Here is a 24016-nt window from a genome sequence, read left to right as displayed (position 1 = left end):
AGGAGGACAACTATGAGGGAAGCAGAATTAAGGGATGAAGGAGCTATACTGAATAGAAGCGATTCTGGACCCCAACTTGGAAAACAATCTGATTCTGAACCCACCACTCACCCTACAATTTGATTTGGGAATCAAAAAATTGAAAATCTAAATTTCGCATTGGATAACATTAGAAATCAGCACCTGGTTATAACTTGAGCATACATTCTCATCTAGCAAGAAATCTTGTTCAGATCAAGATTAGATTGATCTGTTCACATTAAGTTTTTGTGCTATGCCACCATTCTATCTTAATATTTTTTTAATTCACCCCATAATTGGAGTCCCAATGGCTTGGAGCAACCTGCATAGTAGAATGGCTGGTATTTTTGGTTGCTAAAAGTTTGACTCTCAAGCCCTGGAAGCCCTCACCAAATTTAGATGGGAGAGGAAAAAAGTGTAAACATCGTCAAAACAATTGATATATATGAAGCCAGTAAATTTGGGGAAAAAATGAAGGTAGATTAGTGAAAATATATAAAGACAAATGCATCTTGGGTTACCAAGAGAGAAAGGCCAATTGTGTAAATTTTAGCCAAACCTTATAAGTAGTCAGAATTATGAATTCTTTATTAAATAATATTCTCTTGTATTTCTTTAATTATATTTATTTTGTTTAAATTCTGTGAGGGTAAAGCATAACAGGTTAAGCACAGAGAAGGAAAATTAAGATACATAAGAATATTATAATACAATATTAGAAAGAAAAACAGATGTGTTTCTGTGTGTATGTTTGTATGTGTACTTATTTATATATTTATAAATACACACACACACACATTATACACACACACACACATATACACACACATACATACACACATACACATACACTGTGTGTGTGTGTGTGTATGTATGTATGTGTATGTGTATATATATATATATATATATATGTGTATATATATATATATAAAACAAATAAGACAAACTAAGTTTCAAAGGATTGGGTCATATATTGGTTAGGATTCAGGAAGTCACTATAGGTGCTATTAATATTGAATAGATATGTGTATATGTCCCAAAAGACATGATGAATTGACCACATATAATCAATGTACAAAGTTGTATTTATTTTTGCTAAGTATGTATGTAGACATGAAAGAGCCATTAGCTTGTATTCAAATATTTTCATCTTCTAGTGAACAGCCATTCCTAATAGTAGATAAACTTTACTACTACATTGTCAGCTAAACCCACCTTAGATATAATCCTTACCCACTTTGGTTAGCTAATGATAGCTAATGAGGAGTTTGAACAGTAGAACTGGGCCTTAGAACTAGCAAGCTTTATAACAATAGTAGCAGTTTAGTAATAGCTGTTATTATTTACTATGAAGCAGTGAATCCGGGACATATTACTTGAAAGTATGTCTCACTGCATAGAGTTTTTTTCCTCTGTAAATATACCAAAGAGCTGGCTTAGTGTAGTGGTTAAAGCACCAAACTACAAACTAGGAGTCCCTGAGTTCTAATCCCATAGATATATAGATGATATAGATATATACACATACAGTACATACATACATACACACACACACACACAAAGGATTGAACCATGTGACCCTATATTATAGAAGGATAGAAGGTTAAGGCAGAAGAGGATTGAACTAGATGATCTGCAAGGTCCTTCTAACATTTACAATCTATAATTCTATGAAAAGGATTCTCTTTTCACAGTAAAGTTTTTGCCTGGATATGAATTTATAGAATTACAGTCCTAGTTTTGTAGTTAATTATTTACCTGGAAAAATTAGTAATTCATTTTGGGCAGCAAACTTGCCATACCTGCTCCCCAAGCTTCCCTAGGCTGTGATACATAATATGGCATGACCAGTTGTTTGGGAACAGATAATTAGCTCATTTTTGTTTGGAAAAAAATGAGATTGTGACAGGATGCTATTAAACCATTACATAAAGACTAAAGACTTTTTATGATTCATCAGAATTTACTTGAGCTTGTGTCACCTGCTTAGGATAGCATAACTCATCAAGGCCATATAAACATATACAAGAGACTTGTTAAAATATATACAGGAAATGATGAAAATATATTTTAGGAATTGTCAACTTAAAAACAAAATATACAACAAACAAACAAACAAAAACAGTGCCATTATACAAATCTGTAAAGGTGTAGAAATCAGCCCTGATTTGATTAAAATTAATAAATTAATTCAATAAATTGAATCAATTCAGGGAAAAAAGTGCTTTGTGCAAAAGCCTGACTAAGCCCCTAAACTGGGTCTGAAACTTTCAAAATCAGTTTGGAAGTATATGTTTTAGTCCTGTGTTTCAAACTAAATTCCAATTGCCTTCTGAATATTGGTTCAATCCTTCAAATCTGAAAAACTTATATAAGATGGTACAGAACCCACCCAAAATTAAAGCAATTCAATTTTAGCTGTAGAACTGTTATATTGCATCTTGTAATCTAAGACTGCAAAATACAAAATATAAACAAGATTTTATTTATTTATTAATAGACTGATATGAGCATCCATCTTACAGTTACAACTCTGGGTGGCTCACAAAAACATCAATAAAACCTAAGAGAAATAATAAAAACCAGCATCCAAATATCCATCCATCCATCCATCCATCCATCCATCCATCCATCTATCTTTGGTATTTTTCCTATAATGGAAGCCAAGCATTAGGGACATTTCCTGCTTTGTTCATTGATCCTTCAAGTAAAGCAACAGTACTTGAGCCATCATATCATCTTCACCAGTATCATAGTCTATAAAAAATCATATGAACATTGATAGCGTCACTGAAGTTGTTCCATTAAGTTAGATTTCTGTAGGGTGGATCTCGCATGGCAGGGATGCACAGATTGGGTAATCCATTCACTTTTCATTGTTGCTGTGATAGTTTTTGCAGATAGTTTTTACCAGTCCTTCCTGGTCCAGGTTTTTTTCACTGCAATAAAGGCAATGTGAATCTATTGGGGACACTTTCCATTACATAATTCTGGTAGTTTGAACGAGCAGCTGCATGACTTTGCCACTTTAAGAGATATGTGTTTTGACTGCAGTCATTGCAAGTAACCCGTCATGTCAATTTGCTTTTCCAAATCCAGAGCTTTGCTGCTGTGAGACACTGTATTGCAGCAAACTCCACAAACAGGCTTTTGGGGCTTAAGACATTCCTGAATGCATGGTATGCAAAAGATAGGATTGCAAGGACCTCATACAGGACTCATAAACATATCCAGGCACACTGGGCAAGTGAAGCAAGAACATGGATCCACTTGCTTCCAAGTTGTACCTTCCAGGCACCAAGAACTCATCTTTTGCAATGCCATTTTTTAGAATGACTTCTGTGAAGCCACTCCTGTGGCCTGACAGCAGTGCTTGTATTTTATTTATGAGGCTCATATTGGACTCCTTTACTGGATTTGGACAAGAGTTTATATTAAGTTTGGTGTGGAATATGTCCTTAAGAGAATGTTGTTACACATGGTCTTAATTTGCATTTTGATATGCCCTAATGGATAATCAATAAATTATTATTAAATATTCAGGTAAGCCTCAACAAATAAAAAACAGTGCACAAATGCAGGAAAATATGTCCAAAGGTACATCACAGAGAACTCTAGAATATGTCATTGTACTGAATGCATGAATGAGGAGGACTAGGGGGACAAACATACTCTTATATATTTGTGTCAGATAGCAGGAGAGTTTGTGTCATGGTATCACCACCACATGCATCATGTTGATGCCATAATGACATGTTGTGGGCTGCTTTATCCTGGAGCCCAGTAATGAGTCCATGAACATGCATTCAACAGAACATGCTAAATGGCACCCTAACTGGGGCTTTATATGCTACAGAATTCTATGAAGTGTTGCATTTTTTGTCACTCAAAGTAAGTAGACTATGTTCTTTAACTGGTCAGCCCCACCTAAGTAAGAGCAAACTCCAAAATGAAGTTTGAACTATTATATTTGAAATATCCAAAGACTGAATGTTTATCTTTGCCATCAAAAAAATTCAAATTTTAATCTAATAAACAAATGTCTATTAAAGCTACTAAAGTCATCCCTTTGGCCCCATATATTCCTGGAATTATGCATATTGAGATAATAGTGCAGGTTAATTTATAGATAAAACTAAAGGGAAACTGATGACTACAGTTAAATAAATAAATGTACTGTTGTTTGATTAAAACCTTACAAAAGGACGAAGTATAGCATATCTCACTGTTTGATTTATGTTTGAATTTGAAACAAGATATTTACTTATTTCACATGTGTCCTATGTTGTAATTCAACACTACTTCCTTTTAAGTTTCTTGCTGACATTTTGACTCTATCCTGTCACTACCTGTATAATGAACTTTGCTCATTAGCTACCTAAGTTAATTACTAAGGTGAGAGGCATCTTCAAATATTTAGGGACATTTGCATTATCATACTGCTTCTAATGAAAGCTGCATTAGAATACAACAATACGTAAGATTCATTTTTTAAAAAAAATATAAAAATACATTGTATAATAAGCAAAGAATCCAGTCTAACAAAATGTAATTATTGTCATTTTGCACAAGAGTAGTTTGACATTTTACTCAGTGAGTCTTTAGCAGTGAATCTAATAAACTTGTATCAGAAATTTGCCCACCAGGCTTTGGAAAATATATATTTGTCGTTGAAAAAAAAGTTTGTAACAGCATTATTTTCTTTTTTCTTCCCTTACAATGCATTATTTTTTGATACTTACACTTTTGTACAGCTTATGTCCTAACTACCAGGAAACACACTGAGACAATGACTTGGTCTCTAATATTTATTACTAGTACTTAACAAGAATCCTAAAAAACTGAGGAAGCGTGGGAAAACCCAGCCATATAAACCCCAAAGGTTAAGGCGGTCCCGATCTGTGTCTCTTTGAATGGCTGAACAGTTCCTCAGTGCTACGCATGCGCTTGACAGTCTGGGTGGGAGCCCCCTGCTCGCCATCCTTACTCATGACAGCTTAACAGCAAAAGCTAACTTCCAAAATATTCAACAACATTTGGGTTGTGAGTTGAAGAAATACAGTAATTAGTTACAAATTCACTTTGTCTGTCTTTTGGTTCAAGCTTTTTCTGTAATTAAGCCCTATTATGATGATTTATGGAATGACAAATCTAATTCACACCTAATACCGATTACCATCTCTTATACTGTGAAAAAAAAACTGCACAGTGAAATTGTCCTTATAGTATATGAGGTAATTTCTGTGAAATTTGGTCTTATCTATACAGTAAATTACTTATGGTGGGCTCACATTTATTCTATTAAATCTGACCAATTCAAATATAAAATAGATATTATGGAAGACAGATAAAATAACAAGCTTCTACTCATTTTTTCTGGGCCACTAAAATGTATCTTCTCTATCAAGCCCTTTTTTAAGACATTTGAACTATCATTATCACCACCATCATCATGATCATCATTGTATCTAAAAGTCCCTGGAAGAAGAACTCAGGAAAGTTAGAATATTCCTGATTTTTCTCAACAGGAAAATAGCAAGGTTTTCTGCATAGGTTCTCCATTGATTGAGAGAAAACTGTCCTAATATCAGTGATATTTTATTATAAAAGGGAAAAAGTATGTAAGGGGGGTTTATTTTTATTTTATTTTCTATCCCACCTTTATTATTTTTATAAATAACTGAAGGTGGCGAAGATACCTAGTACACCTTCCTCCTCCTATTTTCCCCACAACAACCACCCTGTGAGGTGGGTTGGGCTGAGAGAGAGTGACTGGCCCAAGGTCACCAGCCAGCTTTCATGCCTAAAGCAGGACTAGAACTCTCAGTCTCCTGGTTTCTAGCCTAGAGCCTTAACCAAAGCCCTCCAGCTCCCTGGATGTACCTGTTGGCAGAGTGCTAGAAAAGCATTTGGCCCAGGAGAGATCAGAAAAGTCACACACCAGGCATTTCTATAAAAATAATTTTATTTACAGAAAGCAAACATATTTACAGGCTCTCAGTGAGAGCTGCTTAACTCTCTACATGCCTACACAGAAGGGAAACTGAAACTAAAACAAGTCCAGGCAAGTTCTTCTCCCCAGGTGCAAAAATTAACATCCGAAAAGAGGACAATTAAATTCAACCTCTTCACCTGGCCAAAATGATTAGTTACCATAGTAACCTTAATCTGTAGTAGAAAATATATTAACAGTACCTATAGAACATGAGCAAATATATACCAACCTAAATACAGTTGGTATTGTTGCTTGAACCTATAAAAGGAAATGTATTCAACAGGAGAAAGTAAACAGTTCCTCACAAACAACTTTCAATCTTGTTGGCCTAAACTTTCAAGTGGCAATTCTATGGATCCCCTACCCTCCCGGTTCCATCAGATTGCTCTATTAATATGCAAAAAGGTCTGGGACATTTTGCTCTCAACTGAGACAAGAACATAGGAGCAGTCTAGACAGGGTTTTTCATCTAACATGTCTAAATTTCCCAAAATGCATATATAATCATAACGTTTTAAGCTCTTCTGATCAGACATTGAAGTTTGCTATGGGTACTTCTATACAACTCTACATCAATTCAAAAGCAGCTCAGAACTTCTACAATCACATGAGATTAGCAAAATCCATCTGATTCATTCGCAGTTCAACTGTGGCATATAATACTGAACTTTATTTTTGCAATGATGAAGCTTTGCAAGCTTGCCGGCAATCCTTTTCCTTCTTTGACGAATCTTGCCTGAATCCTGAGCTTCAGCCACCCTAGCAGGCCTTTTGCAAGAATGCTGGCTTGACTTAACAGATACGAGACAGATGAATGTTATGTCTATTTTTCCCTTCCAGTTCAGCATGGGATGGAATGGTAAGTGCCAGTCTTTTTAGATGGTTTCTTTTTTTCCCCTCTTTAGTATGAAGCAGGGACAAACAAAATTATTTTGGTTACTCATCTGGTATGGAAACAGTGATAGCATAAAAATGCCCTTACAGTAAGTTCCTGCTCCTGTATTCTGTTTGAAATGAATTGCCCCTTGTCCCCTATTTCACTGTTACTGTGACATAAAACCATAGTTACAGTCACTGGAAAAAGCACTTGGCTGCATAATTCATGACATATCATGCAGTCTTCACAACTTTCAATGGGAATATCAGTATAGGAGGAATGGTACCTGAATAGCTAGGCAGCTTCATCCTGTTACAGGTGTTGTGGTTGGTTGGTTGATCTGCAAATAACATGCATGTGACAGGCACTGAAAACATGGGTTGGAGGAGACAGCCATTTTTTTTTCCTGTGGAATGAAAGGTATGGAATTTTGTGTTGCTGTATAACCAGCAGTACATTCCATGAAGAAGTGACTGACTTTTTAGAGGCTTCTATCAGCCAGTTGGTGGGAGACTACTCACTGTGTTGCCAGCGTTACAAGATATTAAGTGTAAGACAATGGGCAGGTCTGTTATGAACTGCTTTGATATGACTGGGGAGTAGAACTCACATGGATGTGTTCTGTGAAAAGTTTCACAAGTAAAACCTTGATTCCAAATATAGCAAAGACATAGTGTCCTGTGTGTGTTCTCACAAATATATATCATTGTGTACCAGCACTGCACAAATGCTCCATATTAGCCTTTCTAGACCACCCAACTACATGACTCTGGGCAATTTCACAAAGTTAAAGAACAGCATTAGAAAAACCAACAATACTCTAATGGAACAACATGCCATGCTTCCATAGGACCCCATGGCTTAAAGGAGCCTGTGCAATCACTCTATTCCAAGGCATGGAGGAAAAGCCAGAATTTTTTTTAAAAAAAAAACTGCTTGAAGACAGGCACGGTGGGGGCCATATGAATCTCTGGGGGATGCTTCTCCAAAGAGCAGGTGTAGTGACAGAGAAAGCCCACTAGATGACATTGGTTAATTGTGAGACACAAAACCAACACTGTTGGAGGGCACCAGATGGGCAGACACTATGGGAGACAGGCAGTCCTGAAATAGATAGACCCTATGCCACGTAGGGCTTTGTAAGCAATAACCAACATCTTGAATTGCACTCAGAAGACAATACTATGACAAACTGGTCTTAGTATTTACATAGAGAATGTATGATTGTTGCACAGCATTCATTACATTTTTGAGGAAATGTATACAGGATAATATTTTCAGTGAGTTAGTGTGATTGGGTCTCTTGGGCCATTTTTGTTTCTAAGCATTTTATATACCTCCAAGACTTTATATGCTACTCTTCCAAATAAGTTTCATAGCAGGTTACAAAGCACTCTAAAACCATAAACTAAAGTTAAACTTGCAGCATGAAAGACATCCTTTAAAAGTTTTAGAATACATAGTATGTATTAAATCAGATTCTCCACACCATGCTACTTTTCTTGCTGGGAACTTCTTATGAGGTCCAGCAGCCAGATGTGTAGATTATTTAGCAGTGATAAGTCACATTGCCTGGGGTGCACCACGAGGAGGCTAGTCTACATTGCACTGAGTTGGGCTGAGAGAGAGTGACTGGCCCAAGGTCACCCAGCTGGCTTTCATGCCTAACCTAAGGTGGGACTAGAACTCACTGACTCCTGGTTTCTAGCCCAGCACCTTAACCACTAGACCAAACTGTATCTCGTTACTGTATGACATAGTGTGATGAGGCATACTATGAAGCCATGAGCTGGGCTCATACACCATCTTTTAATATGTGTGGACTTCAACTCCCAGAATTCCCAGTCAGCATGCTGGCTAGGAAATTCTGGGAGTTGAAGTCCACCCATCATAAAGTTGTTAAGGTTGAGAAATACTGTATTAAATAGTAAGGCAATTTGCTTTGGCTTAGCCTACTATGTCAAGTCAACTAATATACTAAGGGGAAAAGAACAGTTGGTAGACAGAAAAGACTTTTGTCTTTCTATCCCATCCTTACAGCTTTCTCTATAAACCCCATTCTAAACTTATGGTTTTAAACAACCACTTCAGACTCCTTTATCGAAGTTTCCTCTTAATTAGCACTGTCTTGTCCATCTATCAGAAGGCAACTTCAAGATTCTGCCCAGGCTTCCATGCCCTGGTGCCATTCATTTCAACAAAGTCACCTAAGAGAGATTCTGTAATGGTGGGTACGCTCCAGGTCAGGAGGAATAAGCCATCAGAAACAGAAAAGTACCAATCGAAGCGAATATCTGTAGCACAAGGTTGAACTGTGGAATCCGTGGTGCTCTCTGAGCCTTGTTGTTTTCAGGCAGACGTTTCATTGCCAGACTAGGCAAAACCTTCAGTGCAAACAGCTTCAACAACAGCTTCAACAGTTTGCACTGAAGATGTTGCCTAGACTGGCAATGAAACGTCTGCCTGAAAACAACAAGGCTCAGAGAGCACCAAGGACTCCACACACACAGAAAAGTCTCAGTGCAAAGGGAGCCAGGGAGGGACTCGGAAATATCCCCAGGAGGCGCTTCCCTGGATAGCAAAAGCTGTCGCTCTCTGCGAAGAGCAGCACTATATGCTCCCGCACGCAACTCTTTTACGCCCAGGTGAAACAGCTACATTTCCTACGACTTTCCAAGAAGCGTAAGCATCTTCCGCCCAGCCCCACCACAAACGATTTCTAAGGACGCCGCCGCGGCAACTTCCCCCGACGCCCCCTTCTTTCTCTGGCTGCTCTCCCCGCCCACTCCAGGGTTCTTGCCGCAGCTGCAGGGAGCCAAACCCCGCCCTCTCGTCCCCGCGTGCAACCGGCTGACTGACGAATGAGACTCGGCGCTCTCCCGGCAAGCCCATTGTCTGCATTGAGGCGCCGGCGGGAAGCGCGAGAGAAGCGAAGCCAGCGGCGGCGGCGACCTTCCCCCCGAGACGTGCCTGCGCGCGTACTTACACCGGAGCAAAGTAGAAGCGCCGCGGGAAGGAAGCTGCGCTCTGGCGCGATGCGGAGCGCCAGCAGCCGCTCTGCAGCTGCTGAGAGAGGGAACCAAGGATTAGTCCGGGACCTCTGCAGCTGCTGAGAGGAGAAAGAGGCTAGGCCGCCTCCGGAGACTCCCAAGTTTGCCCTTTTGCCCTGACGGGAGGAGCCTTTCTGCCTCTCCCCACATGGAGACTTTGAGCGCCGTGAGGGCTAAAGTAGGAGCCAGAAGCCCCGGCGGCTGCGAGGCAGCAGGGATCGGCGAGCCCCAGCCCATTTCCTCTTCGGGTCCAGCTGCCCGAGGCTCTCCAGCACCGCCGGCGCCGGATTCCCCCGGTTACCGACTTGAGGACCTGGAGACCTTGGCTACCGTGGGTGAGTGAGGCTGGGCTTCAGCCAATGAAAAACAAAGAACGCGGGAGTGGAACGTAGTCTAGCCCCCCTCCCCTTTGCGCGCCGTCCCGTGACCACCCACTAGGTTCGCAAGGCGTAGCTGACGTGAGAGGGACCCCCTTTCTTCCCCGCGGGACGGCGTGATCGAGGGTTCTTGGTTCAGACCGCTGCAGTCTGTTGAGCAGCTTTGGTGCAACAGAGTCCTGCGGTGTCCCTTCGTTTGGAAATCATGATCTGAGAGTCAAGGCAACAGGAGAGCTGTTGTCACCGCTCTTCTTCCCCTGGGCACAGCCCCAAAGGATGTTGCCAGCTGTGCCATCCCTGTGAAAGTGCAGTCTCATTGTTAGCTAGATTTTTCAAGTTTCTACACCCCATACGCCCCAGCAGCAACTGCTTGTTGACATCTTGATTTTCTCTCGTGGAATGGTGAGGGCATAGTGCCTTCCTTCCTTCCTGTGTTTTGATCCGGAAAGGTTGTACAACTGTTTTATCAGGCAAAGCAGGGTAAGTTTTACAAATGTCAGTTGAAAAGCTGGCAGGTGCCCACTGTAGCTTCAAAACCTCTAGCACAATATGAACAAGTCTGATAATCTCTCTCTCTCTTTATGTAAACAAGTGATTCTGATTCTTCTCCCTTCTCTCCATGTTGGCATAAAACTAAGCCAGTTTGTAAACAGTGTGTGGTTCTGTTTATCTGAGAATACAAAAAAAGCTGAGTTTTCAGCCTTTTAACCTCTTAAAGCAATCCGCGCACCTTTTTTTAGTCCCAGCAACATCAGTGGGGGTTCAGCCCAAAATAAGCAGTTACATTAATCATAGCTTTATGCTGTAGAGAATTTAGATGTTTGTTTTTCCAAATATTTAATGTGAAGTAGTTGGTTAAGTTATAGTATGTTCAGAGAGATTCAAGCTTGTTAAGAGTATGTGAAAATGCTTTTACAGAATGTTCGTAAATTCCATCCCAGGTCCTGTTAATATTAAACACTGTGGGTGTGTTCTTCCCTTCAGCCGCTCAAGTTTCAGTGTATCTTCACCACTTGAGCACTGCTCATATAATAAGCTGGAATGTATCCCTGCATTCCTTTCAAAATGCAGGTAATACATGGAATTTGCAATAGATCCAGTGAGAGAAGGGTCCTTTATTTGTACATAGTCTTCTTTCCCAACTTCCTCCTCTTGGCAGATGTTTACTTGTAATCTTCATAGATAGTGTTAGCAAGTTTTAGCTATAATGAAAGGAGGAAACAGAGAGCATGAAAGCAGTGCCATGGGACCGTAAGGAAATCTAATGTGAAATATATGCTGGAAAAGGTCTTTTATGAAAATCAACTCTTTCCTTTAGTTAAATGCACCAGCTGGATTCAGACCTTTATCTGTGTAGAAATTCACTGTTTGGAGCGGGGGTTGGTCTTCCAGCTATGCAGAGAAATGTCTATTTGCATTTATTGGATATATTTACTGGATGTAGTTTGGGGGCACATCCAACTTAGTGTAGATTGTTATACAAAGGACTATAGCAGCCTTTTATTAACAACTCATTTGGTTGTCCTGACCAGGACCGATTTCTAATCATGTCAAGAGTAGAAGGGACTGATTTGTCTGCCCCTCCTCTTTCTGATAATAATGACAGCAACCAACACCACAATTATCCCACAAGTGTTTTTCATCAATAGCTTAGGATCCTGCATCCCCATGTCAGCTGCAGGTAAGAAACCCTTTTATGTAGTTAGCTTTAATATGCAATGTCATTGTTTTTTGGGTTAATGTACTGTACTCGCTTTAATTTAGAGCTTGTTTACATGTGCTGATTTTATCAGCAACTGCAACTACATACACCTGCTGGTTCTGCCTACAAGTGGGTGTGGTGATAGCTATTCATGCCTTGGCTATTATAGCTAACTATGATGTGCAGATATGACTCTGACTAATGCTAACCCTAAAGAAGCCAGAGAATGAAGGGATATCCTGTTTCTTTTTTATAAATGGTTAAATAGATGGTAGAATCACATGTTCACACATCACCATAATATTGACTGATCAGTTCACAAATAGCTCCTCAGCTGCATGTGTACATGGACAGAGAAATGAATAGGAACGTTTGATTTTCAAATCATAGTTCTCTGTTCTACTTTATTTTTCAGTATCGGGCAAAAATGTACAGGCTACTTATAGGCCAGTTGATTCACTTGGCATCTCATTCATGAGTTATATATAATTTGTTGTGCAGATTCACATCTGTTAAAAAACAAATCACATTTTTTTATGTTATTGAAAATGGAGCTGTACTTCAGAAGGAGAACCTCCAGCACTTTTGACTTTCTTGGGTCTTCACCATTTTAATTAATTAATTAATTACATTTATTTATTTATTTTTATCCCGCCTTTATTATTTTTATAAATAGTTCAAGGCGGCGAACATACCTAATACTCCTTCCTCCTTCTGTTTTCCCCACAACAGGAACCCTGTGAGGTGGGTTGGGCTGAGAGAGAGTGACTGGCCCAAGGTCACCCAGCTGGCCTTCATGCCTAAGGCGGGATTAGAACTCACAGACTCCTGGTTTCTAGGCCAGCACCTTAAGCACTAGACCAACCACTTTTCAGGCATGGCCACTGAGAGGTTGTCCTCAGTGCATGGATATCTTAAAATAAGGCCTGGAAAAACAGCACAAAGTTGAGTTTTTAGCCCAAAAAATGATTTTTTCAATATTTGATTTCCTTCAAAGTATTTTGGTGGGTGCCTAAATAGTTTGAATTAATTTTTAAGAATAGTGAATAGTGGGAATCACTTTTGACTCTTGTAATATGTAGATAAGCTCAGCCTTATATATGATAAAAGAACAAAAAGATAATAAACATTGGAAGGCAACAAAGTAACATTTTCTAGACAAACATTTAAAGTTCGTCTCCATCAGCATTTCTTAAATTATTTTTCATTGAGTGATACTGTTTGTTGCTCTCGCTCCAATCACGTATTCTACTGATCTGTAAATGTGTGATATTTATAATTTTCAGCCCTTTAAAAGAAATAAGTTTGATAATTCCTGTTCTAAATGTATGTAGTTGCTGGAAATATAGATGGATTCATTACATATTACAGTAGGCATACATTCTTATGTTCACTGTGCCGTTTTCTTTTTCTTAAACACAATATATTTTTATTAAATACGTTGTGTAAATATTTGATGTTGTAGCCATTTAAATGTCATCTGAATAACAATCACTTTTAACCGTTTATATAGCAGTCGTTTGGGTTCGAAGAAGGCACGTCGTTGTGCACTTCATCTGTGGACATGGAGGTGGCTCTGCAGTCCCAGTCTGGAAGCGCAGAGTCTAGCACAATGGGCGCACTGGAAGTCCATTGTTGTAGTAGCTATGGCTGTTATTCTGTGACGCCGTTCATGGTTTTTTATCAGTTTTTGGCAGCATCTGTCTTCAAAGCCATTGGAGGCTTCGTAGCCCAGGGCTTGCCAGTGGGTTCTGTCAGCAGCTGCAGCTTCTAGTTCCCTTGGCTGGGTGTCACAGTGGCATAGAGTTTCTTTCGCAGCAACTTTGTAGCGCTTGCGTGGTTGACCTCGAGGTCACACTATAGTGCAACTGGTGAGGCATATGGTGGTAATCTGTGGGCACAGAGGTGATAAATGTGTCCCACCCACTGCATCTGGCCTCTAATAATCAGGGGCTTAGTGGTGGATATATTATATTTAATTCTGTAAATGCTTTATGTTCTCTCTTGATCAAAAATAATGTGTATGTAATACATTTTGCATGCAGCAGTAGTTCTAAATCCCTTTTAAGAAATTTGAGTGCTGCTTTAATTCTATCTTGCATATGCCCAAAGTATATTCATTTGACAATACAGTTTTAGCAATTGTTTATTTGCTAATTAAATTATATGTATTTGTGAACAGACAATAGATGTCCCCCTCCCCAAGCATACTTAGTTGATTAAATTGAAAAAGATTCTAATTTCTTCTATGTTTGGGATTTTTCTCCACAGATGTTGCTTATGACTCCTCCTAGTAAGCAGACCTATGAATTGAATCTAAATGTTGCTAGCTGTGCTTAAAATCTATTTAAAATCTTTCTGTGTGGTCATTAGGAGTCGAAAATGACTTGATGCCACATAATCAAAAAGCTGTGCTTTAAACATATGATTTTTAGTGGTAACCATAAATTGTGAAATACAGAAGTAAGGATGTTTTTGCATGCTTACCCCATGAAATAAATAATTGTTGCTTGTATGTTAAGAATGTTTAAGACTGTACTATAAAACTGTGACATTACCTGTGGCTGCTGTAGTAGTAATGTTAAAAAGTTTCCAACAAGAGATATTATGGGTTGCAGTCCTTGAGGCAATTTCTTAATATCCCATTGACTTTAATAGGTTTGAACCACTCTAGCCATCTGTGCCTTAATATTAACAAATAAAGATTTGGTTTCAAGCAGCCATCCCTGTGAACAGCAAGGAAATTAAGAATTGGCTGATAGAGTCCTTAAACAAAGGATGTTTAAAATTATGAACTAGGTGATTGTTTCAGCATTAGAATGAAGACAGACACTTTGCATCTTTACAACATAACCTAATGGAAGGGAACATTTCAAAATGTATTACTCTTTTATGCTGGAAGTTACTGTGGAAGGAGAGAATAAAGGAATAGGTCAATTGAAAATGAATTCTTACAGATGTTTTGGCCATCTATTTTTAATGCAATTTTTCAGATAATAGATTAAATGCTGAGAGATGTTTAGAAATATTAGATCTATTGCTTTTTATTTTACCTTTTCTTCCAAAATGCCAGACAGCCATCGTGGTTGTTCCTTGCTCTCTATTTTGGTCCCATAAGAATCCTATGCAGTAAACTAAGCTGACCGAAAGAGAAGGTCAATTAGCCCAAAGCTACCCAGTCTGAGATATGATTGAATTAGAACAAGGTATCTTGGGACCTAATCCAAGATTGTTAAGAGCTTCATTGTATCACGTCACAAAATCACTCAAAATAATCTGAAGTGTATAATTCTGGATATAAAGTTTACAACTGTTTATTATACTGTAACCAGTTATTTTTGGTTGATCCGAATCAAATTACAGGTGGTCCTCACTTAACGACCCTGAGTAAACCAGCAGCTCTGTCACTGAGTGATGTGGTCATTAAGTGAAACATCATGTGACCACTCCACTTAGCACAGCAGTTCTGGCAATCCCAGTTGTTGTTGTTGAGTGAATCCCACATGATTGTTAGGTGAGGATCCACCCAAATCCAATTCATTCTTGGAAAAAGGTGAGGTACTGCCTCCTCTTCAACTCCTCCCAGCCACCTATCTCCCCCCCATCTTTGCCCGTGCCCTTTTGGCTGCCCACCTAACCACTGCCACCAGCTTCCCCTGCCTACCGCTGTGCCTGCCGCACTGCACACCACTACTATACTGGCCAGGGCTTCTTTTGTGGAGCCTTCTTTCGTGCTAGGGCCTTCTCTCATGTGCCAGCTGGGGCTTATCATGCTCCCAGTCCAGGGCCTCCATTAGTACCCCGCCCAGGGCCTTCTTTCACAAAAGAAGGACCAGTTCAGTGCATGAAAGAAGGCCCCAGCTATGCCGGCGCAAGAGAAGGACCCTTCTACTGTCACCTGGGAAAATCTGGTTGTGCAGCATATGAACAGGAAAATGAAATAGTGAGGAGCTTTTTGTCATTTTTTTTGCACTTTTTTTTTCAACAGGAAATTAGCTTGTTCATAGCATCATGCTCTATTTTGGTGTTTAAGATACAAAATTACATCCTTTATTTGTTTTTAATTTGGGTTTGCTTTCTGTCTTCACATCAACAAAGTTGTAGTCACTACTCTGTAATCTGTTTTATCTCTTGTACTGTCACTTATATTTTTAACTGATTTCTTTTTTCTTCATTTTATGAAACTTATTGGGAAAGCTTATGTACGTATTAGCTTTTTAACCAATGTTTCATAAACTATAGGAATTTTCACTGACTGTATGTAAATCTTAATACTGTGAAACTTCCATCATTTTAACATTGTTTCCAGAAGTTTGAGGATCATGAAAGAACTGATCCTTAGAAGTAATAAGTATTTTTTTTTAATTTCTTTTCTCAGTAATTTGGTGTTCACAGTTTGGGTAAATTAGTGTTCAAATCCCGATGGTACTCTGCCAAAATAAAATAATACGGAGTAGAACCATAAGCAACCTTTTAAGGCAAGTTTGATCTGGGAGCTATATGCACCCCATAAACCTCCCTTTTTTGCCCCTCAGGCAGAAGGGTCAACAATTTAGCTATTTTGTACTTAAGGCACTCATTTCTTAACTCATCTAAAAATAGAGCCTGACCTCAGTTAATTTTAGAGCATAGCCGTGGTTAGGCCACACAAAACTTTTAAAGTATTCTGTGTACACTAGTGTATAGATAATACATTGAATAATTAATAGGATGGTTAGAACGCAGAAATATTTTTTATCATAACATTATCCTGGAATAATAGAAAAAATAGAATAAATGTCATATTGCACTTCAGTAAACAGAGTTTTAAGTTATATATTCAAATTATTTCGTTGGGTGCTAAATTTGTGACCATATATGGGGCTGTTAGCACATAATGCTAAATGTTGAGCTTGTGCTATGCACCTGAGTCCTGTTTACCAATATGGTAGGAGTTATTTATTTTTAATTAGCAACTGTCATATACTGTATGGTGATCTGCACCTTGAAACTGAGAACAGATAGTAACTTCTGTGTAATCCTTAAACCTGGAATAGTTTCGGTAGGAAAATGAGTATGTACATTTAAAAAAAAGTTTAACACAGCCACTTTAAAATCCATTATTTTTTAACAAAGAAGCTAGGTATTGGGATGAACCAACTTCACGTTAGCTCCATGAAACAATTACTACTAATAGACTCTTTCAAAACAGCTCAAGATCAAATATTCATGATTCTACTCTTAGAAGCGATAAATAGTATTTATAGCACTTAAGAAAGATGTTGAAAATTCATAGTTGGGAAGAAAATTCTCCTTCCCAGCCTTTTCTTCTGGCCTATTAAGAAGAAGAATTATCATCATAATAATATGAACTTAAGTATAAGAAGTTCATATCATTAATACTGGGAATGTTTACATAACCATGAAATATATATGATTTATATCGTCAACAGTTCAAAAATGCATATGTTTAAACTGATCATTGATTATGTGCCATCAAATTGGTGTTGACTCTTAGCGACCACTTAGATAGATTTCCTCCGTGATGATCTGTCCCTAATTAATGCTAGTAGTCCAATACAGTAGCAAATTTTCTTGTTCCATAATAGCAGCTTTGTTGATTCGAACATTCTGTTTTTAACCTTTAGCCTGTTGCCTCTAGGAGGTTTGCAAGAAAGGCAGCAGATATTCCCCATTGTTCATTTTTGTACAGCATTTAAATAGTTATTTTAAATGCTAGTTTAATGTTTAGGGTCTTAGAATTGTTTGGGATCACATTTTCTGGAAAAAAAATCCTATATTGTTCTATTTTTACCTACTCAGACTCCAACAGCTAAAAGAATACAGAGAATTATCTCCAGTCCATTTAGTTTAGTATTGCCTATACAAAGTTGATCTCCAGCAGAGGCCCTGTTTTGAACGATTCCACAGGGGAAAAAAATTAAGATAGCTAAGTATTAGGGTTGTGTAAAATGTTCAGTGCAAAAACTGGAACAGCTGGTTTCAGGCAGTCAGTGTCTGAACCAACGCGCTTAAGTTTCAAGTGGAATGAAGTGAGGTGATTTTGTTCAGGATATGGACTGAAACACTGTTGTTTCTGGGAAAGAAGTGGGGAGAGGAATAAGAGTATATTAGTGGCAGTTTCTGTGTGAGACACTGGAAAAAATCAGGTTGTGGGCAGGCAGTATGATTTGGAGCTGCTAAGGGGAGTGGGCAGAAGCAATTAGGCACACCAGCTTTGCCCTACTTACCCCATAAAATGACTTCAAGATCCCTTCAAGGTGCCTCTGGATTTGGTTTCAGCCAAAACCTAGAACAATAAAAGGGTTCTGGATTTTGTTTCTGCTTAACTGTGGCTGTTCTAAAATGGTTTGGGATTTGATGCCATATAAATTGAGTGAGTGAGTGAGTGAATGAGCGAATGGCTTTACAGAACTTCCAGAGCTCAGTGGTTCGTTATAGACACTAAGTAAAAAGATTGTTTTGTATTTGAATTCCCAGTCATGGAACATTCTTCTCTGATACTGATTTTCTATAATAGTTTTGATGCCTTATCTTTATTGAGGCTTTTAATTATAAAAACTTATGGACTGGACATGTTGACTTAAGATCTGTATATTTGGTGTGTATTGTTGTGTATTGTATTTTAATGTATTTGTTCTGAGAATTCAGAGAATGTGTAATATGGCAAAACGTAAGAGAGTAAAAAAAATGAATAATGACTGATTAATATTGGTTAGTCTTATTCTTCATGAATTCAGTTCTTTATAGGTAAATTGTAAAAGTTATCTCTTCTGTGCTGCTGAATGCTAGAAGATGCTTAAACTTCCTCCTCAAATTAAGTAGCCCAGGCTAGTTTCTCAGACTGAACTGCAATTTAATTGTGCTTTAATACGTATAATTATGAGAAGGATTCTTAGTTAACAATCTTTTCTCATTTCTATCAAAAGTAGTAAAGGATGTATATCTTTCAAATGGAAGGGAATGGGTGAATATTTGCTTGTTAGTCAAAGCTACAAAAGAAACAATTTTGAAAAGAAACCTGAAACATCTTCTCCTTATCCTTGTGGTAGAGCTAGTGATTAATTCAGTGCACAAAACCTCCTGAACTCCTGGCTATTCCCTTATATTGGATAATATAGAGTTTTGCATACAGTCTTTATCTAGCTTGCTTCCAAAGTTGTAGAGCATGGTATTTCATCAGTGTAGAAGTAAGATTTAAATGTTAATCCAGCTGACTTCAGGACATAGTATAGAGAGTGTGTGCCATCTTATCCTCTACCTAAAAGTCACAAAATGTTTCTGCCTGGCTGATGTCCATGGTACTTGGTGGCATGCCTCAAATTTCTTTGATCTTTGCAGTGCAGTGTATTTCTTAGTTAAAGTTTCTGTGAAACTTAAATCCAACCCACATTTATGCTAAAAAATTCCTTTATAATCAGCAAGATTTTGATGTACATAATTTTGCACACAATTATAATTACGAACTAAGTTTCATTTTGCAACAAAACTTTAAATAACAGATAAACTTCAAATAATTAGTAATGGAATTTTATTTTGTCTTGACATAAAATAAGTGAGTAACATTGACCTTGTGTTGTCTGATTCAATTTACTATTTTGTGGATTAGTTTTTGTACTCTAAAAAAGACTGTATATTAGATTTTTTTTAAAAAACAACACAACCTGCTACATTTAAAGTAAATTGTCCTAACAGCCAGGAACCACGCTGAGACAAGGAATAGATCTCTAGTGTTTTATGCTGCTACATTAGACAGAAAATCCTAACAAACTGAAGAAGCGTGGGAAAAACTCAGACAGATAAACCCCAAAAGTCAAGGCGGGTCTGATCTGTGTCTCTTTGAATGGCTGCTTAATTCCTCAGTACTACGCATGCGTTTTCCCCCCTGGATAGGGCCCCCCTCCTGCTCACCATCAGTACTCATGACATAAATAATGTACAACTTTCTTTCTCTCTCTCTTACTGTATATGCAAATTATTCTCTCTTACTGTATATGCAAATGTACAGTATATACACACAAACACACAACTTACCTGACCAGTTGAGCATTTTATCTATGTTATATTCTGCAACATGCAGAATTCAAAGAGAGTAAGGGACTGTGTATGGACCTATTTTCCTCTCTATTTTACCCACTTTCAAGAGAGCTACTTTTCATGAATCTTGATTGTGCAAAATTGTTTCTGTTGGTATCCCAGTTACCAATTCAAAACAAATATTATGAATTTGTTCCAAATATTCTTAAATCTTCCAAATATTCACAATTATACTTTGGGGCAATTAATTGAACAGCAGAAAACAATAGATCCAATATTAAATTAACCAAAGAACAAATAAACAGAACTGTTTATATGACCAATCTTGTACGTCTTTAGTTATAATAGAACTAAATTCTGCAATATCAAAGTAACTGTGAGGAAGTCCTAATCTTTTTTTCTACAGTATGTAGATAGTCAAGTTTTTCTTCCATGATTTACATTATAAAGCAGTAATGAAGTTGTCGGAAACAGTAATGGTACTTTATTTTTAGAAGAGGAACTCATCATTGTTACATGGATGTTTTACTGAATTGTTACTAAATGATTTTAGTGAATCCAAGGGAACAGCGATATATTATTTTAAGCACTCATCATCAAAAGTTTTCCTTATTTGCCACCAGGATCATTCCTGGCCTTAGACAGAAATCCTCTAAAGATACTGTCTAGTTTTGCAGTGCATTCAGATTGAAGTGAGATGGAAATAAGCTATTTGTTTATTATAAAATAATTATTATGCATCCTGTATCAACAGATGTCATGGTAAAGTACAGTCAGTTAATAAAAATAGGATTTAAAAAAACCAAAAATAGACAAAAAGACCAAAATATGGTCACTGAAACCTAAAATCTTGCATAAAAACCAGGCTTTTTGGCACTAAAATGAAATATTAATAGCATTCAACTTTTTGGCTTATAGCGTTCCATAATTGGGGCACTATAGAGCCAGTTTGGTCTAGTGATTAAGGTGCTGGGCTAGAAACCAGGAGACTAAGAGCTCTAGTCCCGCCTTAGGCATGAAAGCTGGCTGGGTGACCTTGGCACAGTCAGTGTCTCTCAGCCCAACCCACCTCACAGGGAAAACAGGAGAGGGAAGGAGTATTAGGTATGTTCACTGCCTTGAGTTATTTATAAAAATAATACCTCACAGGGTTGTTGTGGTGAAAATAGGAGGAGGAAGGAGTATTAGGTATGTTCACCGTCTTGAGTTATTTATAAAAATAATAAAGGCAGGATAGAAAATAAATAAATGTCCAAGAGAACACCTTCCTATTTCTATAAAAAAATATTCCTAGTGATGGAATGCACATCGTAATACTTGCGCAGTAGTATATACCCTCAAACTAGAGCAGCTGGTACAGTTCCATCAGAATTGGGAAAACAAGTTTCTTGATGATGTTTCTCAGAACAGACCTGCCAGGTTCTATTTTGGTTGTAGTTTTTGTGTTATTCTTAAGAGAATGGTTAGCTTTTATTTAAAAGAAAGTGGAGAGGTAGAACAGCAGAAGTATGTGAAAGACATTTGTAAGCATTCTTCTTGTTTAAGGCAAAGTTATTTCTTCACGCTGCACAGAACTTAAAGAAAGCAAACATAAAAAGAATATTCTTAATAAACACATCTCTGTAGTAAGGCTTCAGGGAATATAATCCAAGTACTTTTTGACTCTGCTGGAAATAACAGTGTCTTGTGTTTCTCCTTTGAGTGACTTGTATTATAATGAAGGGAATTTTAGTTTGCTTTAGTAAATACCTCCAGGAATTAAGAATCTTACATATATTAAAGAATCTCACTTTGGATCTGGGGGAAGTGTTTTGCCATATATAAATTAGAGAATGATGGATTGTAAGTAATAACTTGGATGACTGATCTTCTCCTTACCATATTCTTTCTTTGTGTCTGCTGTATTATGTTCTTATTACATCTAGATGGAAATGGCATGGTTAGTTACATGCAGCATATTTAACCTTATATAATTAGAGTATAGTATGCTGGGGGAAAGGACAGAAAGTTATTTTCTATTTCTTTCATGAATAATGTTTGTCAGTTTCACTTCACATCAGAACTAGGAAGTGAAACAGATTTTGCATTTTGAAGTAAAGTAAAACCTTTAAAGTAAAACCTGCTGGAAATAACAGTGTCTTGTGTTTCTCCTTTGAGTGACTTGTATTATAATGAAGGGAATTTTAGTTTGCTTTAGTAAATACCTCCAGGAATTAAAAAGAATCTTACATATATTAAAGAATCTCACTTTGGATCTGGGGGAAGTGTTTTGCCATATATAAATTAGAGAATGATGGATTGTAAGCAGGTTCTTTTCTATTTTGGGAAGTGGTGGCGCTGCGGGTTAAACCGCTGAGCTGCTGAGCTTGCCGATTGGAAGGCCGGCGGTTCGAATCTGCATGACAGGGTGAGCTCCCGTTGCTAGTCCCAGCTCCTGCCAACCTAGCAGTTCAAAAACATGCAAATGTGAGTAGATTAATAGGTACCGCTTTGGCGGGCAGGTATCGGCGTTCCATGTAGTCATGCTGGCCACATGACCACGGAAGTGTCTACGGACAAACGCCGGCTCTTCGGCTTTGAAACGGAAATGAGTGCCACCCCCTAGAGTCATTGCTGCTATATTTTTCATGAAGTCTTTTTGGATAGTTCCCATGGTACTGGTGGTAAAAGAAGCAAATAGATGTTTTCTGCTTACAAAAACATCTTTTATTCTAATGAAATGTTCTGCTGTTCTTCCGAGTCTGGTTGAGGTTTCAGGATAACAGAACCTTTAACCCCAGCTCGGAGCTTCAGAGGAAGCAGGGAATTACTCTCTTGTTACACTGATCTCAGAGTTGTGTGGATACTTTCTGAAAATATATTTATTGTTGAATCTTTTTTATTGGAACTGAGGCATAATTTGTTCAGAGCACAGCTATAAAATTTGCATGAAAATTTGTGAATTCATGGAGGATTTTCACCTCCTTTCATGTCTCAGCTGAGTCTTATCTTTGTATTTATATGGTCTTTTAAAATTAAATATTGAATTAACGTATCTTTTCATTCTTCTTTTCCAAATGTATATATACCTCTCCAATATTCTAACTTCCATTTTTTAAAAGAAATGAAAACACATCTCTGCAACAAGACTATACTAATTCTCCACCAGTTAAATGTATTAATTATGAAGTTATGTTACAGAATCAGGTTTACATAGCAATTTTTAGCTCTTTTTACCAGAAATGTAGAATTTTTTTTATGACATCTCATCCATGTTGGCTTAGGAAATTAATTATAATTTGTAAATAAGTGCTTGAAGACATTACTCTGTGATTATACTGAATATTCAGAGTTTATATTCTGCTATTCCTAATAGAAATACATTCTTTTTTATGAAAATGCAGATAATTAGGATGGGGTTTTGCTTGGAAAAATGGCAAAAAGACACAGGGTTGATGTGTTTTTCCTGTAATGTTTTCATTTAAAATGTTTTCCAAACATTTGCAAACATATAAATGAATTGATATGAAGCACACAATATTCTGGAAAGTTAATGAAATCACTCCCCAGCTCCAAAAGCCATCTAGAATGTAACACATTTTAAGTAGGAGAAATATACATCACATTCAGAGAAAGAGAACAGAACTTGTCTACAATTTAGAATATAAGTTTCAGAACTGCACGAGCAAGGGAATAAGCATCCTCTGCTTATGGAAAACATGATTTGATTGAATGTTTCTACTACCACTTTGCTTTTTCTTCAGGTCTGGAGCATGAGCATTTAATTTAGTTTTATTTGACTTTTTTTGTATCAGTGAATATGAAGTATTTATTTATTATTTAACTTTCTAGGGCTGCCTACTCACCAATGACTCTGGGAGCTTACAATATTAAATATTAAACCAGTAATAAATAGATAAACCCTTTGCCATATGCAAAGCAGAAGAATTATCCACAGTGGTTACATACTTCATGAAA

At 37.6% G+C, this 24016-nt stretch overlaps 1 protein-coding gene, 1 long non-coding RNA gene and 1 pseudogene across 2 annotated transcripts in view; 1 reads left to right on the top strand and 2 right to left on the bottom strand.

Annotated features, from left to right (window-relative positions):
• Positions 1 to 2661: 2661 nt before the first annotated feature.
• On the bottom strand, positions 2662 to 3664 carry LOC134498295 (E3 ubiquitin-protein ligase RNF114-like; annotated as a pseudogene).
• A 1618-nt stretch (positions 3665 to 5282) lies between these two features.
• LOC134498782 (uncharacterized) lies at positions 5283 to 9966 on the bottom strand. The gene is made up of 3 exons (XR_010068062.1): positions 9882 to 9966; positions 7180 to 7299; positions 5283 to 5489 (listed from the first exon to the last, which is right to left on the bottom strand). It is a non-coding gene; the product is annotated as an uncharacterized LOC134498782 (long non-coding RNA).
• A 125-nt stretch (positions 9967 to 10091) lies between these two features.
• Positions 10092 to 24016, top strand: part of PRKX (protein kinase cAMP-dependent X-linked catalytic subunit) — a 65738-nt gene continuing 51813 nt past the window's right edge. The window contains exon 1 of the mRNA XM_063305052.1: positions 10092 to 10278. Coding sequence (XP_063161122.1) covers positions 10092 to 10278 — 187 coding nt within the window. The remainder of the gene's footprint in view (positions 10279 to 24016) is intronic.

This window comes from Candoia aspera, chromosome 5, assembly GCF_035149785.1.
Source record: "Candoia aspera isolate rCanAsp1 chromosome 5, rCanAsp1.hap2, whole genome shotgun sequence".
Lineage (NCBI taxonomy): Eukaryota > Metazoa > Chordata > Lepidosauria > Squamata > Boidae > Candoia > Candoia aspera.
Note: the sequence above shows the minus strand (reverse complement) of the source record. Positions and strands in the feature narration are given on the sequence as shown.